Source organism: Microchirus variegatus (genome assembly GCF_963457635.1).
Source record: "Microchirus variegatus genome assembly, chromosome: 16".
In the NCBI taxonomy this organism is placed as follows: domain Eukaryota; kingdom Metazoa; phylum Chordata; class Actinopteri; order Pleuronectiformes; family Soleidae; genus Microchirus; species Microchirus variegatus.
This window is the reverse complement of record NC_139817.1, coordinates 23,439,268-23,458,312: the sequence shown is the minus strand read 5'-3', so window position 1 is coordinate 23,458,312 and position 19,045 is coordinate 23,439,268. Positions and strand designations below refer to the sequence as shown.

General features: G+C 40.4%; 1 protein-coding gene across 1 annotated transcript in view; it reads left to right on the top strand.

Annotated features, from left to right (window-relative positions):
- The window catches only part of galnt9 (polypeptide N-acetylgalactosaminyltransferase 9), a gene marked incomplete at both ends in the record, with an annotated part of 85,017 nt that overhangs the window by 17,004 nt on the left and 48,968 nt on the right, over positions 1-19,045 (top strand). Inside the window, 2 exons of the mRNA XM_083903006.1 lie at positions 9,758-9,924; positions 17,457-17,631. Coding sequence (XP_083759132.1) covers positions 9,758-9,924; positions 17,457-17,631 — 342 coding nt within the window. The remainder of the gene's footprint in view (positions 1-9,757; positions 9,925-17,456; positions 17,632-19,045) is intronic.

The window sequence follows — 19,045 nt, the reverse complement described above, 5'->3', positions numbered from 1 at the left end:
AATGAATAATAGCATCAGATCTTGATCCTGCTGTCCCAGAGTCTTACAGAGAGGAAAACACACCCTATGGGAGAGAAAGAATAAAGTACGTGTCAAGTCATAATGTGATATACTTTAGAGAGAAAAGGAACAATTGGTTCACCGTCCCTGAGACTAAGGCTTTAAGTCTAACTTTAAATACAGAGAGGGAGTCTGCCTCTGGGAGCTGGTTCCACTGGAGAGGAGCCTGGTAAGTGAGGGCTCTGCTGGGAGCATGATGATGATGATGTGGCCTGATCATCAAGATCAAGTGTTTTCGACTTGAGGAGGAGGATTTTAAATGAAACTCTGTACAGGAAGCCAGTGGAGAGAAGCTAATACCAGAGCGATATGGTCTGTCTTTCTGGTCCCTGTCACAATTGGACTGGAAGGTTTTAACTGACTTCAACATCCTGAAGGAAAGAGTTGCTGTCGTCAAATCAATTTTTAAGCATTCTTTAGTTTTTCACGTTTTGTATGTTTTATAAGAAAACTTTTCTGGATAGTTGTTTTATATGCAAATGAGAGTTTTCCAATAACATCACATAACATTGCTTCAATTTCTGGTTTTGTGAGTTACAGCTTAAAGCTCACATAGAGTGGTCCTGTTGCACATATATGTTAGTTATAGAGGTCTACTTACATGCATTAACTTGTTTTTATGCTCAAAAACCTCCTAGTTGATGTAAACGAGCCGATAGAAATCCTCTTTTATGACGCTGTTTCCCAGCCGCGAGATTTGAGACTCAACTCTCTCACCCAGAAGACAGACTGTGTTGTGATTGGCCAGTACCCGGAAGTGATATATTCAGCACACCCCCCCTCAGAAGCACAGCTCCCCCCTCTGGAACGGTGGATGCACTGCTCCTCATTATCAAAACATTGTTTTAACAGTGTTTAAAAATAGCTTCTTCACGACTCCCCGTCGCAGTCCCTTTGACGACCTTTGACCCGGAGTCAGACCCAGAGTCAGAAGTCACTCGTGAAACACCTCCACAACGGACGTTATTCTTCTTCTGCGGTTCAATGTACGCAACCGGATGTGCCCGGACTAGTGCCCGGAGCAGGAGGATCTGCTGTTCAGGAGAAACGGTGTTTACGTAACCGGACCGGGTTTTTTCAGAGATCTCGCTGAGCCCGAGATTATAATAAAACACAGTGTTCTCAGCAACTGTTTGTTTACCTTCTTAAACAAGGTAATGACGCAGATACACACTAAAAAACAGCGTTAATAGGAACTTCCGGTGTAGGTCCAGACACCTTTATTTTCCACTGGGTTCTCACTGAGCAGAGAAATATTTGCCCGCATACAAGCAAATCCTTTGCCGCTCATAAGTGATCGGCACAATCTACAGTCTCTCTCCTTTTTTAAAACCCTTTTTCTGCAGCTGAAATTGTCCCCCTAGCACAAAAACCTATAATCCTCATTCAGCAGCGCTCACCGAAGAGTCTGCGTTTCTTTTTCCATGCTCTTTCACCTCTTAAAGTAGATTTCCTCACAGAGACACCGACGGTCATCAGTCGGTATTATAAAAGTTCATCGGGTTGTAAAGAGAGAAACGGGAGATAAGGCGGATAAGCTGGTGAGAATACAGATGCTCAGAAAAGAAAAGGAAAATCATTTAAAAAACGCAATTCAAGGCATCGAACTGACTCTTCACCCTCCAGCTCCTGCTCCTGAAAGCGGATTCTTATTCAATTACTCCTAATCTGACCTCCATCTCTCAATGTTACCTTGCAAAAGGTTTGATTTATATTTTTGTCAAAATAGTTGTTAAACCCCGAAACTACTCAATGCTCTGTTTTTCGGTGTTATCTGTGTGTGTGTGTGTGTGAGGGTGATTACTGGAGAGGGGGGCGGTGGAAGAACCACGGCTTACCTCATCTCCTCAGAGTCTGATCCTGCAGAATGGGATCATAAAGTCTCTGCGGTGCAGGGAAAAAAAAATAGGGAAGGGAAAAAAAAAATTGTTGCTCTTTCCCGCTGTTGCCGTAGAGTTTATCTGCCGAAGGTGTCGGATGAAATAACAGGGCAAACAATTATCTCTGTGAAAGGACCGGCGCTCGTGGACTGGAAATTTGCTTTGGTGTTGCCTGGCCTCTGTGGATTACGGCAGGTTAATGGGAAAAATTTCACAGAAAATAAGAGTGGCAAGTGGAGGGGTGGATGGCGGGGAGGGAGGGAGGGAGCAGCTGCAGCCTGGAGGAGGAGGAGGAGGAGGAGAAAGAGGGAGGAGTGGTAGAAATATATCTTAATCCAGCACTCTGTTTCTGTCAATGCTTGTTCCAGGTCAAATTATGAGCACTGGCCAGCGTGAGCTCAGTCCCATTACAAACGGATGAGTCGATCGCTCATCCTGTTACGCTTCTACAAGGCTTCCGAGCTACTGCAGACAGGAGCAAATTTAAGGGTGAGCGATGCCCTAAATTGGATGCGGTAACTAGGGCAATGGAACTACAATTTCACTTTACGATCCTGACACTGAGATACAGCCCTCCTCCTACCACCACACGTCTCAACTAGAAGTCACGAGGCCGCCGCGGCGCCCCCCTCTGACGTTTTCAAGATATTACTTGGGTTAGTGTTCATTAGCCTCTCCAGGAGTCGTGTAACTGAGCGGCGGTGAAATCTACATTACCTTGTTTTTGCACCGTGGCCACATCGCATCAGCAAAAAGAGTGCAAAAAATAAATAAATAAATAAAATCTTCCCTCAAACTCACTGCCAGATTTGTCATTGTATTTATAGACCTGGCTGATTGAGAGAGGCAATAGAGAAAGCTGTGAGAGGGAACAAAGGAGTTGCTGAGGGAGAGAGCATAAACGCACCGGGAAGGACTGCAATGATACAGGACGGGTTATCAATCAACACACTTGTGCATTTACTCTTAAGAATATAGTGTACAAGATGTATGCAGCTCTCCCTCTCTCTCTCTCTCTCTCTCTCTCTCTCTCTCTCATTGGTTTGGTTTTTCCTTTCGTTACCTCTACTGTCAAATTGCATGCGGGGCCGCGGTAATGGAAGTGACTGATTGCAGTGCATGGAATTACGCACTCCCAGTCCAGAATAGCAATGCTGCACGGAGAGAGAGAGAGAGAGAGAGTAACTTCAGGCAGGAATAGTTGCCATTAAAGGTGCCATATGTAAGAATGTGGCCAAAAACGGTTACTACATTCAAACTAAAAACACCGAGGTCTTTTAGGTTTCGTTTTCTGACGTAACTGGCAACCCGTGGTTGCTCGGCATCTGAGACTCTTCTGACTGCAATGATTGGTAGACGGCGGTAGGTGGCGCCACAAGATTTCAAAACATAAACATGATTTGCAGTCTGCAAAATATTTTTTTTAATGCAAATATTTTGTCTGTACTGTTGTTGTTGGTGAGTTCAGTTTGTTATATGAACATTATTCCTGAGTCTCTGTGACATATTAGTAGGATTTTATGGCCAGTTGCTTTAGATTTATTACATAATGCACCTTTAAATAACTATCGTGCTGAGGAATTACGTCAAACAAACCTGGTCGCTCCTCAGAATGTAACCTGTGCCTGCACCTGGTGTGCACCTTCAGCTGTGTCTTTATGTGACGCTCGACTCTAGGAAAAAACATATATTTGTGAAAAGAATGAATGAATATATGAATAAATTAACATAGTTAGGGAGTAGCTCGTTAATAACAGCTGTTATTTTTAAATCAATGTCGTTGTCAAACAGCAAGAAATGCTAATCCAGCGCATTGTTTTGGTCTCCCGCGCTTTGCCTCTTCTGTTTTTCTTTCACACGAATACATGGAGATAATGGAGAGTACGACTGCAGCAGGCGGCTGTTTCCACCTTTGCAGCATTTAGCTGCTAAATGAGCCAGATCGTTTTGCTTAAGAGTGCGTTTGTGTGACCTTTGTTTCAACATCACTTCAAACGCTGCAAGAGTCTTTGATAAGAATTAAATAAGTAATAAAGTAATAGACGAGTACTACAAGTTGGTACCTGGTTCATATCGTCAAAGTCTGTTTGAAGACCACAACTTCAGGCCTGTATTTAATTAATGGTATTCTTAAATTGGCTTTGGAGAAAAATGTCAAATTCCCTCTAGAGTTTCTGTACATTTTTAATGATGTCAACGGGCTTAGAAAAACTGTTTAAACAAGCTTTAAACAAAAAAGCGCGTTATCTGTCCACTCACTGTTCATTTGTGTTATTACTGTGCAATTAATCAATAGATTCATTGCAGAATTAGATTGCAGATTTAAGTGATTAGTCGCAACAAATCCGATGTTATCATGGAAAAAACTGAAGGTTATATTAATTAATCAATACGTTTGAACATAGATTCTCAGCTGTCAACCACAGATGGAACTTGTATGCATTCATACACTGTAAACACTAATGGAATAGCAGAAAAACTCAGGCCAAACTAAAGAGTCAGAGCTCCTCTTCTGTTTTACTTAAAGTAAATGCAAATATTTGACAAAAACGTCATATTATAATATGTCGTCCGAAATTTTAAAAAAAAATTTACCCAAAATTTTTGGTCAAAAATTTGACAAAAACGTCATACTGTCATCCAAATTTTTTTTTATAATTTTTTTTTTTTTGTTTGTTTTTTTTGTCAAATTTAGAATAGTGTGTTATAGCAACCTAAGGAAGTGATTTCTATGAAAACAAAGTGAGGACCGGCCAAAATGTCCTCACTCCGTAAAAATAACCTCACACACACACACACACACCAGTAGCTGTGGTGTATGAAGTGGGTTCCAAATGCGTGAAGAGAGGCGGATGTAACGTTAGCGCCACACTGGGCTCCATCTGCCAAACGGGCCATTCTCCTGCGGCCTGACCTCATAGATGCTGATCAGTGAAGCTGGCTTTCCCAGTTCACTGGAGTATCAGAGTACCAGCAGAGTTCAGATGGCTCACAGCAAAGAGTGGGGGAGTGCCTAACGTGCTGTGTTTGAACATGTTCAAGTTAGTGTTCCCACACCTGAATACTGACTTTTATACGGACCCTTATCAATATTTATGACTGTAGAGTGATAAATCTGCAGTGTCCTTTTGAAAAATATCCTCATCAGATGTATTTGGTAATCTCTCCCTGTGGAGTTGGAGATTATATTCCTGCAGTTGCTCTAATGTGCGATTCAGGTTAATTAATGACGCGGTTTGTGTTTTTTAAATAACATCCGTCAAGACTGAATTTCATCTTCATTAAAGCATTACACGAATGGAGTGATGAAACTGGACATTTCAGCGTCGTCAGGGGCGCAGCTTGTGAACAGGCAAGGCGGGCAACTGCTTGGGGCCCCGAGCCGATAGGGGGCCCCCCGACACTCGGAGCCTGAGGGCTGTTTTTTTTACTGAAATGTGCAGTGAGCAGCCGCCTCCCCGTCCCCATTAAAAACAATGGGCGATTTGCAATAACATCTCAGTGGGAAACCCCCCCTAAAGGGGCCCCACCTCACTTTGACCTGTGTGAAGTTATCGTCCTGCAAGTTTGAAAATGAAGAGGATTATTTACAGTGTAATGCATATCTTTTTTATTCAGTTTATATATGTTTTTTTTCCAGTTATTTACAGTATTTTATTGTTCTATATATTTATATTGTTTTATAATGTGGGTTATTTACAGTGTAATGTATTTGTTTACACATACTTTTTAATTACAAGGTTTTTTCATGTTATTTTGAAAAAAATAAATAATTTGAAGTCATACATTTTCATATTGTAACATAATGGTGATGAACACTGGTTGGAAGGAAGGGCCCCTGGGATTTTTTGCCTAGGGCCCCTACAGACTCTAGAATCGCCTCTGAGTGTCGTCGACGTTGTGCCATACCTTTATTTTTCCGACTTGATAACATGATTCACTGATGATTCACTGAAGCAGCGCGCAACTTATAGATTTGTTTACCCTACAGATGATTTATGTGGATTCGGTGCGCTCATACAGACTGCTATTACAAGTGTTTCATCACAGTCAAAATCCGTGGTAAATAATTCAACCACAACGGTTATCCTAAGCACCTCATTATCCCCCCGCGCATTTGACTCAGCGTTGATGAATAAGATATGTGAAAAACGCGGGGAAACAAAGGCACAGGGAAAGTGTGTTTGTCAACCGCTGCATTCACATCCATAATTGCAGCAGTGTGTCACAGTTGCCATAGGAATTGGCCAAGTTCCTCTGCTCAGTCAACAGTTATTTTCCGACTTCAAAGCCACAGCGTGTCTGTGGGAAAAATACGGTATTTTTCTACTGGAAGTGACAACTTTAACAGACTTGAAATTATCAGCTGCAGAGTCGCAAGATTCGGGGGGGAAAAAGCGACACTGTGGTATCGCACCTAACGAGTGTTCAGTTACACATTTATATGTTTTAATTTGCACAACCTGAAACAGGATTCAAATCACACACACACATAGAGAGCAGGTTACCATGGAGTCTGTGTATGAGAGTGAGAGATGGAGGCAAGGAGCATGGGTAATATTCACATCGCTGCACGTCATTCGGATATTATCATGGCCTCTATGTCGACAAAGGCATGTATGGATTGGATTTCTCCACCCGCTGCCTTCTGTAATTTTATGCACAGACCGCTTTCACATACAGGCCAAAGGATTTGTCGTTATGGTTGACTTATCGGCTCCAATAGGGCATTTTTACAACTTATCAGTATCAGCAGACTCTGGCTGTGATGGCGCCGGATCGGTGCCTTGCTTTGCAGCATAAAATTACAAGTCACTGGCTATTATTTGCTCACTTTTTTTTTTTTTTTTTTTTTTTTTTACAATAGTTTGAATACATTAATAAATAAATAAATTATGTATTTATTTATTTATGTATTATTATTATTATTATCGTACTTATTTATTTATTATTTTTTACTTATTTTTTTAATTTATTTATTTATTTATTTTTATTATTATTATTATTATTATTATTATTATTATTATTATTATTATTATTATTATTTTTATTATTTTTAATTATCTATTTCCTCCTTACAAAAGTGAGAATGTGAGTCTATCCCATCCAGTCCCTGTACACGCTCCTGTACAGTAGGTGGCGGTATACGCAAACAAAAGCTGTAACCCGCAAAATGTGCAGTGACCAGCCGCATCCCCGCCCCATGCCCCGCCCCCTTAAACAACGACGTCAATCCCATGATCCCACATCACGTTCACCTGTGTGTGTAAGTTATCGTTCTGCATGTGAAGAGGAGTTAGCAAACAGTCAGTGAGAAGAGGGTGAAGAAAAAAAGAAAGACGGTTGTAAGTGGCGCTGTTGGCGCAGTGATAAACTCATAACATTAGCAGTAAATGACTGCTGTTATTGACCTGCTACTTTGTCTAACTAACGGGACTTACGATACAGCAGCTAACATTAGCGTACGTTACGCTAGCTGACGCTAACGCTATCGCTAACTAGTAGTAGCGGTGCTTCAGAGGTGCTGATGAGGAGTTGCCTGCGGTGTATACAGTATTTTATTTTCCTATACACTTATATTGTCTTATAATGTGGGTTCTTTGCAATGTAATGTTTTTTTTACTAAGTTTATATAGTTTAAAAGTTATTTACAGTATTTTATTTTATATTCAGTTTTTTACATTTATATTTTCACATACTTTATTTATCTTTTCATCCCTACAACAATGTAAAGAGAGAATTTTAATTTTTCTGTCATATTTACAAATGGTAATTAATTGTGATTAAAAACTGAAACTACTATAAAATATATTAAGTGTTCATATGGCACCTATAGTAAGAACATTTAAAATGTGGATTTACGAAATTCATGACAGTATTACAATCATCATAATGACGAACCCACCTGTAAACAATTTACTCCACTCTTAACCGTAATCATACCTACCTCTATGTTGTTTTATCGGTGCACTGTATGTTAACTGTTGTTTACTGTATGTTTTCTTTTTGTATTTGATTGTCTGAATGTTGTTTTTATTGAACGTTTTAAATTGATGTTTTATCCCTTGTTTTATTTTATGTGTCCTCGAGTGTTGTGAAAGGCGCTTTATAGTAGTTTCAGTTTATGATTGATTATGATTTGGATTAGTATTATTTCGGATGATTTAACCACATTTAAAAGTGTTATGATTAAGTTCTAATTATAATTTCATTCATATTTGCACTATATTTGTTGGACTCAAGCACTGGTATTTCATTTAAAATGTCAGGATAGAAGAAATGAGGACAGTTTTGTGGGAACACTCGTCAGCCATAACAAATATGGAGGCTATAAGAGCACATGCATGTTACTTACTATGGCTTATACTTTGCAATACTGAGCTTGAACTACGTTGAACTGTTATTTGGATGTAGCTGATGACGCAGCTGTGCACACAGCAGGCAAAGAACAGACCTGGATAAAGTCTTCAGAGACCACAGAGAATCCAGGTTTCTGCAAGACTACACCAGGTAGATAGCATCTCATTTTCTCACTGCCATGACAAGATCATATCTACGTTTCTGATCCCAAGGAATGCAGGACTGTAGACAAATGAGAGATGTCATACAAAATGTACACAATACACTCAAGACATTCTAATGTATACCCAAAAATGCATTCTCACAATTTTCTCACAAAAATAGGGTTTTTTAAAAGTTAATTAATTATTTCTTTAAATATCAAATAAGTCAGTGCTCATAATAAAATAAAAAGTGCTACTAGAGGTTCATATGATCTATTACGCGTTAGAGGAATGTGCTTTTAGCTCTCTATGGTTTCATCACATTCCTGGAGAACATCCAGGTCTGACAGCTGCAGCGCCACAATTAAATAGAACCAGGGCCATCAATAGGAAACTTATCAGGAGAAAACTATGCTAAACCTTTCTAGGATGAATATTCAGACCTTCAAAAGCCATAATGGCTCACATTGATCATGTCTGCATCGCAGTTATTGCAGGCAGTTCTCGGAGACGGAGCTGTTGTTGCTGTCATCGTGAATGGTGACGGACGTCCTCAAGGATATGCTATAAAAATACAGATGGGGATTTCTGGCTCCATTTAGGGGTTCCATGGTTAAAAGGGTTTCATTAAACAACTTCAGGCTTTCTTCAGGGAACCAAAGTGTGGGACCAATCTGCCTGTGTCTGTTTGCCATACTGTGTGTGCTCTTACACTCCTTTGGTTTGCTTTTCCTCATACCTTTTATCACTTTCATTCCTAACTGAAATCGATATAACTAGTATTTTCGTAGAGGGGGTTTGGCTCTACATCTTGGAGGGTGTGTGTGTGTGTGTGTCGGGGGAGAATTATTTGCTCCTTGCAGAGAGTTATATAAGAGGATCAATAACATATCTCCTTTCTGCAGGATACATAAGAAGGTACAGCCAGGAAAGGGAGAGGGAGGCGAGCCAGTTTGTATTGTTTTCAGTCCTTATGCAAAGCTGAGATCCGTCTCCTGACTGCTGCACATTAACTGTATGTAAAGATGTACATTGTCTTGCAACCCTTGAGATTTGAAACGTTCTGGCACCTTGTCAGACCTACAACCAGGCGCCAAGATTAACTCTTTAGAAGAACGTGGGACTTCCATTCAAACAGAGTTATTTTTGCAACCATAGAGGTCGCCACCTGGTGGCTAATTGCTATTTTCATCCTACTTCCTCGGCTTCATTGTGCAAACCGGAAAGCTATGTCCTTTTTATATACAGGCTATTGTATAGTGCAGATTCTGTTACCACGGTGTAATAATCTGACAATGTCGTGTATGTTGACAGGTGTAAGCTGCTGACCTACATCGAGGACCTCCCGCAGATCTCTGTGGTCTTCATCTTCGTGAACGAAGCCCTCTCGGTGATCCTGCGATCCGTCCACAGCGTGGTCAACCACACACCGGCACACCTGCTCAAAGAGATCATCCTGGTGGACGACAACAGTGACAGCGGTGAGACGCGATAACGTTTCAGCATTTAATAATAAGACTCACTCGGAGACCCACAGTGTTAATAATAAGTGCTTCCTTGTTCTACCACATTCATCAGTTTCTCTGACTCATCCTCTCTAAATCATAAAAAAACCTGTAAGCGCCTGCAGGTTCTCGTTGTCTAATCCTGTAGGTTTGCTTATACAGCTGAGACAGTCGCCCTATTTATCATATTTCATCATTGTCTTCCCTGGCAGAAGGTGAACTGAAGATTCATGCAAAGATGATTTAGTGTGATGTTTTTGGACTCCTGCCAAAGTAGTCCATCTTACTAAGTTATCTTGTGCGTGTGTGTTAGGCTTGTAAAAGGATTATGAACCTCGCAGGCTGGACTCTTGAAGATCTGGCTTCAAATTAGATTAAGGAAATAGAGAAGGGAGGTTTATTTTTTGTTGCATGTGAATTGCTGTGTGTACTACTGTCTCCATGGTGATGTGGGCACAGGGCTTAATATGCCTCCACACTAAGACACCCACGGCAGCTGATGATGCTCTCCGCATCCCAAAAGCTTCCCTGTTTGCAGGAGGAGGGACAGTGAACTAGATTCCAGACGACACTTGGAACCTCCTTTACTTGGCACAGAATAATAGGCCTGCCTCCCTCAGGCTGGCAGAGGAACAGGGTGCATAAATAACATACTGAAAAAAGCCGGGAAGGAGTCACCACTGGCACACATTCCCCGCTGAGACTCTAACTGCATACTACGAAACAGGGACCTGTTACAAACCCGTGAACAGGCGACTCCTCCTCATCATGTCATTATGTCGCACATTTTTATTAGTGTTGTCCTGAAATAGATTTCTCAAGTACAACCTTATTGTCACTATATAGGCTGTAATAGAGCTCTGGATGTCGCGTGTTGGCAAGAACAGTTTCTGGGAATTGGCTGTAAGGCTAATTTCAAGCCTTAAGAGTTCACTTTAAATCCACAGAGATCGAGCAATATCACAAAACCAGACAGACTGCATACTTCTGATCACGGCAATACCTCTGCATGCTTTGTACAAGTTGGGAAACACCATGCAGCATTACATCTTCAACTTTCTGATAAACTTTACCTTATTCTACTCCAGAGAACGCTTACACTTGACAGTCATTTTAACTTTAAATTAAAACGATCGTGTTCCTGATTTTGTCAAATAGAATAACTATTTCGTAAATGTGTGCCTTGACATTGCTTTGACATAAGTAACATCCACTTTAGTTGTAAGTTATCCTTAAGTTTCCCTTTAACTGCCTGGGAAGCTGCAAATCTTGATGCCGACTTCAGCGTCGTGATTCAGCACCTCTGCTTGTCCTCGGTATCTTTGGTGATCTTGTGAAACACTGGCCTCTGTCCCAGACTTTCCCCCAGGATCTTGGCACATAACAGCTATCCACATCTTCACTTTTTATGAAAACATCCGGTGAAGAGACCAATTGACTGACATAATATTTCCTGTTTGAACTGTATGCTGCTGGTTATTTACTGTACGTCTTTGGATGGGAACAGGGCTGCTTGCTTCCTGCCAAAATGGCATTGTTTTGGCCTATAAAATATTGTTGTGAAAACAATAAAACACAAAACTCTCATGTGGTAGGTGCAACAATAAACAAATGAGTGAATACAATAAATAAACACAAAGTAACCCTCTGGCTCAGCACATTTAGTAACACCTAAATGATTTAATATGAGTGCTACCAGATGAATAACATTGTTAATGTTTTACAGTTCAGTTTTCCTCAATTCTTTTATTCTATTTTAGCAGTTTCCAATTCAATGTTATGGTAAATTGGCTCACAGTTTAATATATTTTCTTTCACACTTGTACTTCTCATCAGGGTTGTTCCCACAGACGAGGTCAGCGACCAGAGTTGTTAAAATCAGAGCATCCTATGAGCAGAGTGTTAGTCTGAAATTTTGCAGAAACTAAAACACGAGTGAAAGAAAAAATAAATGTTGAACTTAAATTTGAGTGCTGGTCTGAAAGCACACCACAAAATGATTAGTACACTGTAAGCTAATGATGATTTACTTTCTCTGAGTTGCCAAAAAGTAAACAAAAGGCAAAGTCAAGCTATTATTTAAAGTGGACCTAGACCGGAAGTTCCAATTAACGCTGTTTTTTAGTGTGTATCTGCGTCATTACCTTGTTTAAGAAGCCCTGAAGGTTCTAAACAAACAGTTCAGCCACTGCTGAGAATGCTGTGTTTTATTGTAATCTTGGGCTCAGCGAGATCTCTGAAAAAACCCGGTCCGGTTACATAAACACTGGTTCTCCGGAACAGCAGATCGTCCTGCATCGGGCACTAGTCCGGGCACATCCGGTTGCGTACATTGAACCGCAGAAGAAGTCCGTTGAGGAGGTGTTTCACGAGCGACAGTGTCTTCTGTCTCCGGGTCAAAGTCATAAAAGGGACTGCGGCGGGGAGTCGTGAAGAAGCTATTTTTAAACACTGTTAAAACAATGTTTTGAGTAGCAGTACATCCACCGTTCCAGAGGGGGGAGCTGTGCTTCTGAGAGCGGGTGTGCTGAATATGTCACTTCCGGGTACTGGCCAATCACAAGACTCTGTCTTCTGGGGGTGAGATTTATTTCTGAAATATCGCGGCTGGGGAACAGCGTCAGAAAAGAGGATTTCTATCGGCTCGTTTGCAGCAACTAGGAGGTTTTTGACCATAAAAACAAGTTAATGTATGTAAGTAGACCTCCATAACTAACATATATGTGAAACAGGACCACTCTATGTGAGCTTTAAATAATAATAATAATAATACATTTATTAATAACAAGCCTGACCGAAAGAAAATCTGACAACGTGTTTAATTTGTATGCACCTCTTGAGCGAGTGAGTGATAAGACAGCATCTCAATCAACAGACATCATGAATATCTGAAATCCTGACATTTAAATCACAAAGTGAAGCCAGCCTGTTAATTAAACCCAGGAGAGTCACAAATCCAATTTGCCACAAAAACACGTCGGGGGGGAAGTGAAGCTCATCATCATCATCATCACAAGGTAAATGAAGTTGTCTCAGCCCAACCCAAAACAGGTGACGCACTGAAAGTGATGTAGAGGATGTTTTTTTCGAAGCTAAATATAAATGTGAATTCCTGTCACTGCTGCTGTAGCTTCTGTCGTAACCTTTCATGTAAGGCATCACGGCCTGACAGTTAGCATCAGTGCGCCGTGTGCGCTTCACTGACATTGCGGTACATGACGGCTGGCCGCTGGTGTTTTCTGTGTCCACTCACATCGGCGATCTTTTAATGAAAGGTCAGCTTCAGGTCACGATCTGCAAACTGACACGTCTGTCAGCGCGTCTTTCTCTGCGTTTACAGAAAGATAATTTGTGCCGACGTGTGAGCTCTTCCTCAGGAGTCGCGCCACTCTGACATCAGACAATTAACATGCACGCCGGGCTCTGTGACCTTTTCCGGATGGCACTGTCTGTCCCGTCTCACTGGTGCGGCCACGCTCACTCCTGGCATGATGAATAACCCACAGAAAGCATGTTTGCCGGTGCTGCCGCAACGCATTTCCTTCGATGATGCAGCCGCAGACGTTATCCGGTGACGGAGAGGTTTATTCACAGCCACTGGTTCCAGCAGTCTGAACAAAAATCACATTCCCATTGATGAGCTTTAGGCCGTGCAACGACTCCAGCTCACTGTTGTTTGCCGTGTTGGTGGCAACGAAAAACTTAATGAGCCCTAAAGGATTGAATTCCAGCAAAAGCCACCAGTAAATTGATCACTTAATGATTCATGTAATGAAAACAGGATATAAACTAAGGACCAGCTCAGTGGAACTTGTAATATTACTTTTTGGGAGAGCTTATCACTTTAAACATTGCATATATCAAATCAGATTAAATGGGACACATTATGCTTTTTCTGGATTTTCTTTTCATCGACTGTGAAGTGAAGTGAAGTAGTGACCTTAATTTAAAATATAAACCTTGATATGTGCACTATATATCCGCTTTAATTTGAGTTTTAAATATACTCAGCAGGACAGCGCAGGGAATTTGAAAGAAACACACATTCATCCTCTGTTTGGTCCAGTTTAGTTTTATTGTTTTTTGACTTAAAGATGTAGTGCATAACTTTTAAATATAAAGTATAGTGGTGTATAGATCTTGTGCTGCCTGGTGCTGCACACAGGAAGTGCTTCATTTTATCTCAGGTCAGACAGACAGACAGACAACCATGTTGCATTTTGAATTAATACATTAAAAACAACCTAAATGTTCCATGAGAAGGCAGAGAGCAGAGAAAAGTGGGGTCTAATTTAGGTTTGAGAGTTTATCTCTTTAATTGTGTTAGTAATTGATCAGTCAGTGTGTGTTGCCAGGGCAGAATTTTAAATGAAGTGCATTTAACTGTGTTAAGATTTAAGGGTTAAAGGTTGAGAAGCTAATTTCCCATCGTGCCATTTCCAATAAACGTGTGAGAAGTGGGCAACCTCTATATTGCTGACCTGCCACTGCACAGATTACATCCGTGATGATTATTTTCTACTGGCAAACTTTTTTTCCACTTACAGCTAATGGCTTGCTATTCAGTACATGGCATAACAGTTTACTGTAGGTGAGTCTTTCTCCTTTTTACTTGCGTCAAGCCACTTTACTAGATAGATTCCCGCTCTAGTCTGCTTCTGATTGATCAAAACAATCAATTCAGACCTGCTCCTGTGTCGTCTGACTGAGAAAAGTCGATTTTCTTCTTTTTAACAACAAAACACAGCTGATCCTCCTGACAACTTTACAGGTGAACTGTTAAAGGTCCCATATTATACCCTATTTCTCCAAGTTAAACTAGTTCCCTGGTGTCCTAATGAACATGTCTGTGACATGCTTTGGACAAAGCGGAGTTCTGCGAGACAACAATTACAGGAATTTAGCGTCTTGTGACGTGACCCAAGAAGCGCAAAAACACGAGTGTATCATCTTTTTTTGTATAATATGGGACCTTCGAGAAGTCTTTTAATAACAATATAGACTTAATAAGGATGGGCTATTTAATAAAAGTACTCTACTGAACAAGATTATCTGTTGAATATTCATTAGTGTGCAAATAAGCTTTGCTACACTCACACCGATGCAACACTTTAAACTAATTTTGTCAACTATCAATGCAAGCACATGAGAGCTAGTGAAAGTAATATCAGGTTAACAGCATGTTGAGTGTAGAAGAGTGGCTATGAGATGCATTCAAGAAACCTTTTCAAAAAAAATCACATCTGCAAATCATTGATTGAAAAAAAAAAACAAGTTTTCTATCTTTTTATTATAATCATAAAATGTCACATAAAACGATTCCATTTTTATAGTCAAAACAATAATCAAAGATTCATCATCACCATTCCTGACATTTAATAAGCATAAAGGATGCATTATGTGCTAGAGCGTCATTCAAGCTTTGCAGCCTGTAAATGAATTCCCAGGCTTTGCTGGAGTTTAATTAAAAGCAGGTTCAATCACTCTTCTTCCATCTCACTCCACCACAGCAGCTCCCGTAATCTCGCATGTCACCAGAGGATTTCATGGTGCTCCTTGTGTAGTCTATTACTTATTCATGGTAGTTGTTTATCTTACGTTGCACTGCCAGTCCCTCCAAAATGTTACCCCTCCTCCTTCATTCTCCTTCCATGGATTTAGTTCAACAGTTTACTTGTTTCGAATTAGCGAGGCCCATAACTTTTCTACCTCCTAGGAAAGCCTTGTAATTATTACACTCTTAATAGCTTTCATCATATTGTCGCTGCAGGGAACGCTGATGATGGAATCCCTTTTGCTCTGGTTCGAAAAGTGCAAATAGAGTGAGGCTGCACAGGTCTTTATCCCTCATAGCGGCAGAATGCAGTCTTTAACAGTCTTTCCACATTGAAATTCAATAACATTCTGATAGCTCTGATTTCTTAAATCATTTTACATGACACAAGTACTAAAGGTTAACGGCTTGCTCATTTGTACCCACAATTCTGAGACACTTAAACCAAAAGAAGCAAAAAAAGGAAATATTTCACTTAACCCCAGCTCTCTGTGTGGAGAGTTAAGAGCTTGGCCCTGCGATCGACTGACAGCTGGATATGGCATTTTGTAATAGTTTAGAACAGAAATAGAAAAGAACACATCCACAGAGAGAAAAAGACAAACAACCAAGTTCCCATGACTCAGTGGCTTCTTTTATTTGATGTCAAAGGCTAACGTCGGTGTACATAGAGGGTCACCGCTTCCAAACTCATCCACTTTCCTCAGCTGCAGTCACCACTCAATATCAAGACCTGAAGCATGAAAAACCTGACAAAGACAGTATATTCTTGCAGTCGCTTGATTTATGTTGTGTGCCAATATCAGATGCTGGTGTTCAGTGTGCCACGAGCATATTTATTATTTTTCCTTCAGAAAGTTGAACTATCTGCAGGAGACGTTCAAACAGCGTCTTGTTGAAAATGAAATAAACTTTGTCTCCAGTTCTTGTCACTTGACAAGTGTGATAATAACAATGTATATACTTTTTTTCCTCAAACTAGTAGCTTTACATGCTGTGTTTGCCTGGGGAAGTTTGATGTCAGTTAGATTTCAAATGTAACACTGTGCATACTGATTGTGTTCCATACACCCCAAGTTTAAAAAAACCCTCAAATTGCCTCTTTCATGTCTTATAAGTGATTGGTTATATTTTCATAATGACTCAACACTGGCTCAAAACTTAAAACTATGAGTTGTATTTAAATTGAACAAAACACCTTTACATTCAAACAGCTTTTCAGTTCATCATCTTCACACGACTCTCTGTATATCTTTGTTCGGCTGTGTTTAGATCTTGTGTTTCTTATGTGCACAGGAAGTGCATGATTTCAAAACATAAACATGATTTGCAGTCTGCAAAATATTTTTTTTCAATGCAAATATTTTGTCTGTACTGTTGTTGTTGGTGAGTTCAGTTTGTTATATGAACATTATTCCTGAGTCTCTGTGACATATTAGGAGGATTTTATGGCCAGTTGCTATAGATTTATTACATAATGCACCTTTAAAACACAAATACACACAAAACATTAGGACGTTAGGTGGTCAAATGAAGTGGTCTAAATTCAAAAACTTCAAATTCCCGTTTGGTTTCAGAAGTGAATTCTACTGCTCAGAAAACCTTACTGAAGTCTCAGGGATAAATGCTCGTCCCTGACCCTGAGCCGCCTCTGTGTACCTGCTGCTTGAAAGCAGAACCATGAAGCAGCATACAAAAAGGTTACTCATTTCTGTTCATGAAGATCACGCTGAGGTAGAATAATAACATCATCATCATAAAAATCACCAAGTGTGCACTCCTTAAAAAAATAAAATTCATTACAGTCCTTGCAAAAACCAAAGCCATCCGACATTAGGCCTGGATTATCTCAGGAACACTTCATCATTTACTACATTTGCCTGGTTAATGATCTCCAGCAGACATTTGGATGTTATCGACGAAGGATTTTCTCTAATCTCTTTCCCTCTTTCAGTGGAGTTGAAATTCAACTTGGACCAGTACGTGAACAAACGCTACCCAGGCCTGGTGAAGATTGTGAGGAACAGCAAGCGGGAGGGACTGATCCGAGCCAGAATACACGGCTGGAATGCGGCCACGGCTCCTGCGGTCGGATTCTTTGATGCCCACGTCGAGTTCAACACTGGCTGGTAAGAGGTCGTCATGTTTAACATGAGGAGGTCTCCGCTGTCTCTCTCTCTCTCTTTCTCTTTCTTCTCTCACCTTTGCCTTTGTGCTTTGCTTTACATGTTTTTAGTACAAAGGCATGTCATGTAATATTACCATCAGTGACACTTGCAGTTTAGTCTGCCCGAAGCATTTTGATTTTCTGTTGTACCTGAAATAGCACTTTTCACTAATAGGACCCTCATTATTATTTAGGATTTGTTTATTTTCTTTTTTCCTTTTAAAGTAGTTAGTAATGGGCTTTTGTTAGCACCAAATAAAACAAAATCCTAATTAAATGACACTGCTTGCCCGGCCCTTACACACTCATGACAAAAGATGAGAGAGTGTAATTAAAAGAGGTCACTCAAATGAACACTATTTTCTCGCAGGGTTATTGTTTGAAGTGAAATTACTTCTGTGTCTTCAAGTTCACCAATAAACAAGACAGTGACATGTAAGTAATTGGCAGCTAATTTGAGCTCGTCGTGCTGTCGTTGTTTGAAGATGAGGTGTAGCTTCTGTTCCCTGGGAAACTGCCAGATAGCACAGGGAAGGAGAACAAAGAGGGATGGATGGAATAGAGAGGGGATGGGGGAGGAGATAAGAACGAATCATTGGTTATAAAGTGTGTCACAGAAAGCAATTCGGCATTTGTGGCCAACTATGGACTCGAGTTGTAAACATCTATACTACAGTGTAGAGCTATAAACAATAACACCTGATATGTGGGGTGTAAACAGATATGAACACCTGGTTAACACAATTTGCCACAGCACATCTCTCTATGGTCATAACTGGAAGTGAAACACACATACTGTACATGTCATAATGCATTTTAATCAGCTAGACTACACGGAGACATGGTTCCCTAACTCAGTATCCAGGCATTTATTATTTAATATTGGTTATATTCTATATGAACTTGCTGTCCATATTGTTGTCCATTTTTACATAATTTACACACATACAGGGTAAATCGACTACGTTAGTAATCTATTTATCAGGGTTCGTACGGTCATGAAAAACCTGGAAAAGTTTTGGAAATTGAAAATGCATTTTCTAGGTCCTTGAAAAGTTCACGAAAAACCAAAATGTCCTGTAAAGTTTTGGAAATATTGCATGGATAATATTTTGGATGCGTAAAACATAAAGAAAATGATCGCCGTGCTTAGCGACGCTCCAGTCCTCACATGGATTTTGAGCTCTATTCAACGACAAAATGCCAGGAAAGTGTAGTTTGAACGCGTGTGATGTGATTTAACTGCGTCTATGCAAATGAGGCGTAGAGAGACCATCATTCAGTCCTGGCGCGTGGGTTTCACCAGCTAACAAAAGCTAACGGAGAAGCTAAAAACACAAGGCAACACACACTTCCGGGGCGTTCTTACTCGGAGG